Source organism: Postia placenta (assembly GCF_002117355.1).
Source record: "Postia placenta MAD-698-R-SB12 unplaced genomic scaffold POSPLAscaffold_4, whole genome shotgun sequence".
Taxonomy (NCBI): domain Eukaryota; kingdom Fungi; phylum Basidiomycota; class Agaricomycetes; order Polyporales; family Adustoporiaceae; genus Rhodonia; species Rhodonia placenta.
This window is the reverse complement of record NW_020169835.1, coordinates 403,311-406,545: the sequence shown is the minus strand read 5'-3', so window position 1 is coordinate 406,545 and position 3,235 is coordinate 403,311. Positions and strand designations below refer to the sequence as shown.

The 3,235-nt window shown below is 58.4% G+C and overlaps 1 protein-coding gene across 1 annotated transcript; it reads right to left on the bottom strand.

Moving 5' to 3' along the window:
• Positions 1-2,918: 2,918 nt before the first annotated feature.
• On the bottom strand, positions 2,919-3,083 carry POSPLADRAFT_1088399 (hypothetical protein; the record flags this gene model as incomplete). The annotated part of the gene is made up of 1 exon (XM_024483062.1): positions 2,919-3,083. A coding segment is annotated over one exon (165 nt), but the record flags the coding sequence as incomplete, so codon positions are not given.
• Between the last annotated feature and the right edge of the window lie 152 nt (positions 3,084-3,235).

Sequence of the window (3,235 nt, the reverse complement as noted above, 5' to 3'; positions counted from 1 at the left end):
TAGAGCACGCGTCGTCGGACTATAACAAATAGGACGAGGACCTCAGTGCGTGCTCGGATACGATGCAAGACTTGTATTTATGCATACCTATAACAAATAGGACGAGGACTACAATGTACGTGAGTATGTGTAAACGAGAACAGAACAAGCTAAGTACTCACCCTCAGTGCGTGCTCGGATACGATGCAAGACTGAGGGTGCGGTCGCAAATGCGAGCGTATAAGACGGCGAGCAGAAACGACAGGCACAAGGTACGTGACAGGTACTATCGGTGCGCACTGATGCTGCGCATGCATGCGCATGGCGGGATGAGTGCCAAGAAGGGGCAGCGCATCAGCGCGTAAATAGCGTAAGGTAAAACAGGGCGATACGGAACGGTATAGTAGCCGGAGAGCCGGCGCGAGAGCGTACGTATGGATTATCTGCTCCAACACTCCCCCATAATCCTACAGGAGCCCGAGCGCAGCAGCGAAGTGCTTTACCTTCGTGCTGGGAAGGGCCTTGGTGAGCGCGTCGGCCACCATCTGGTCCGTAGGGCAGTAGACAAGCTTCATCTTCTTGTCCTGTATGATCCACCGAATGAAATGGAACCGTATGTCGATGTGCTTCGTGCGCGCGTGGTACTGGTGGTCCTGGGTAAGCGAAATGGCGCCAAGATTGTCAGAGTTGAGCAGGATGGGTTCTGTGAAAGGAGCGAAGACCTGGCCGATGAGTGAGCGCAACCAGAGTGCCTCCTTGGATGCGTGTGTGATGGCGACGTATTCGGATTCGGTCGTAGAAAGCGAGATGATCTCCTGGCGTTTGGACGCCCAAGAGACTGCACCACCGTCAATTAGGAATGCGTACCCGGAGATCGCTTTGCGGTCCTCATGCATTGATCCATCGGCATCAGTGTAGCCAACGAGGTCGAGCGAGACTGCGCCATAGGTGAGTCGCAATGTCTTCGTCCCGGCAAGGTAACGAAAAACGCGTTTGACGGCTTCCCAGTGCGCGCGTCCGGGGTTCTTCGAGAAACGGGCGAGAACCGACACAGCGTAAGTGATATCAGGACGGGTGCCGAGGGAAGCATACATGAGAGACCCCACAGCCTCCCGGTACGGGACGTTGCGCATCTCAGCAGCTTCGACAGCCGTCTGCGGCGACTGTGCGGTGGACAATTGGACGTGCGGGTCCATTGGCGAGAACACAGGCCGCGCATCTTCGAGGTTGTACCGCCGAAGGATCGACTCGATGTATGCGACCTGCGAGAGCGACAGGGTGTGGGCCTCGCGATCACGCTCAACAGCGAAGCCCAAGATCCAATGGATCTCGCCCTCATCGGTGATTTCGAAGTCCTTTTGCAGGCTGGTTTTGACCTCATCCATAAGGCCTGCAGATGCGACAATTGTGAGGTCATCGACATGTACGCCCATCGCGATGAGCTTGCCGCGCTCCGAGCGGTAGAAGACGGCCTGGTCGACGTCGACCACGGACATGCGCAGGCGGCTCTGCAAGACGCTGCGGAGCTTCTTATGCCAGTTACGTGCGCTCTGACGGAGACCGTACAGGGGACGCAACAGGCGCAGCGCGAGGGACTTGTCATGGGTGAGTGTCACACCCGGTGGCATGGCCATGTAGATAACCTCGTCCTCCTCGAACTCACCATTCAGGTATGCGCTCTTGATGTCGACCTGGTGGACATCAAGATTGTGGCGCGCTGCGAATGCAAGCAGGGTGCGGATGGACGCCATCTTGGCCACGGGAGCGTAGGTGTCGAAGAAATCGACTCCTGGCACCTGTGAGAATCCACGGGCGACAAGGCGCGCACGGTATCAGTTCACGTTCCCGGCCGCATCCTTCTTCGCGTGAAAAACCCACCGGCAGCTGACTATATTCGCATCGGGTGGAGGCCGTTCGAGACGCCACGTGCTGTGCGCTTCGAGTGCGCGCAGCTCTTCCTGCATTGCCTCTTGCCAGCGCAACCATTCGGGCCGGCGCTTTGCTTCTGCCAGCGACTGCGGGTCCAAACCCTCAACTTCAGCAATCTGCGCGGCCATGGCAGCACCCAAGACCTCCTCAAACAGCTCGGCAGCGGGCTCTACCGGGGTCTGCACACCACGTGGTACGCTGCTATCCGCGCCCTTGCCAGCGAGGATGTCACTGACCTTCTGCGATGGTTTCCGGATGCGCATTGGCCGCGGCGCTGGCGGCGGTTCCAGGACTTCGGGCTTAGGAGAGGCGGGCAGCGTGGATGGCTCATTAATGGCAGTCTCCTCAGTAGAGTCGGCAGTGGATGTGGGCTTGTCATTGCCCGGCACCTGCTCCCCCTCAAGCTCGACACCATCGTTGACAACAACGGGCAACGAGAGCTCGCCAAAGCGAACGTTCCGCTCCACGGTGACTTGGTGAGTTGTATCCCAGTAAACACGATGGCCCTTGCTTTGACCATCATACCCGACCCAGCGCGCGGCCAGGGCCCGCACACCGACCTTCCCAGTTGAGGTGTCATGCACCCAGACACAGCACCCCCAGACAGGCAGGCCGAGCAATGTAGGCGGACGGCCGTTTATGGCCTCGAATGGTGTCCTACCATCGAGCGCTTTGGTGGACGTGCGGTTTTTCAACCAGACGGCGTGCAGGACGGCCTCGCCCCACAGGTACGCAGGCAGCCCAGACGTGAGCAACAGCGCCCGGGTCTTCTCCATCAACGTGTGGTTGAGACGCTCCGAGACACCGGCCTCCTCGTGGGTATCGTGGACTGACAGCTTCTGCGCGATGCCACGGGCCTCAAGATGAGTCTTAAACTCCTCACTGAGGTACTCGCCCCCACGATTGGTGTTCAAAAACTTCAACCGCTTGCCATGGTGAATCTCCAGCCACGCTTCAAAGGCTTCGCTCTTTACACGCAGCAGGTAGAGCATCGTCCAGCGTGTGGCGTCATCCGTAAAGGTAATGTAATGCTTCCGACCACCCAGTGTGGCGACTCGCGCAGGGCCCCACAGGTCAGAGTGAACCTCGTCACCAAGCTCCTCCGCACGCTCACCCTCGCGCACAGCAGGAACTGGCTTCCGCGTCGACTTAGCGCGAATGCACACCTCGCACATCTCCAGCTCGGAGGACGGCAGAAGGGCAATACCAGTGATGTGCCTGTCACGACTTGGTACGGCGTCTAGCCGTTTTTTAATTTTTTCCTTTTCGCGGGCTCGAACCCGCGACCTCTGTACTACCTGCCTGATATGGACACGTCGTTATTGTC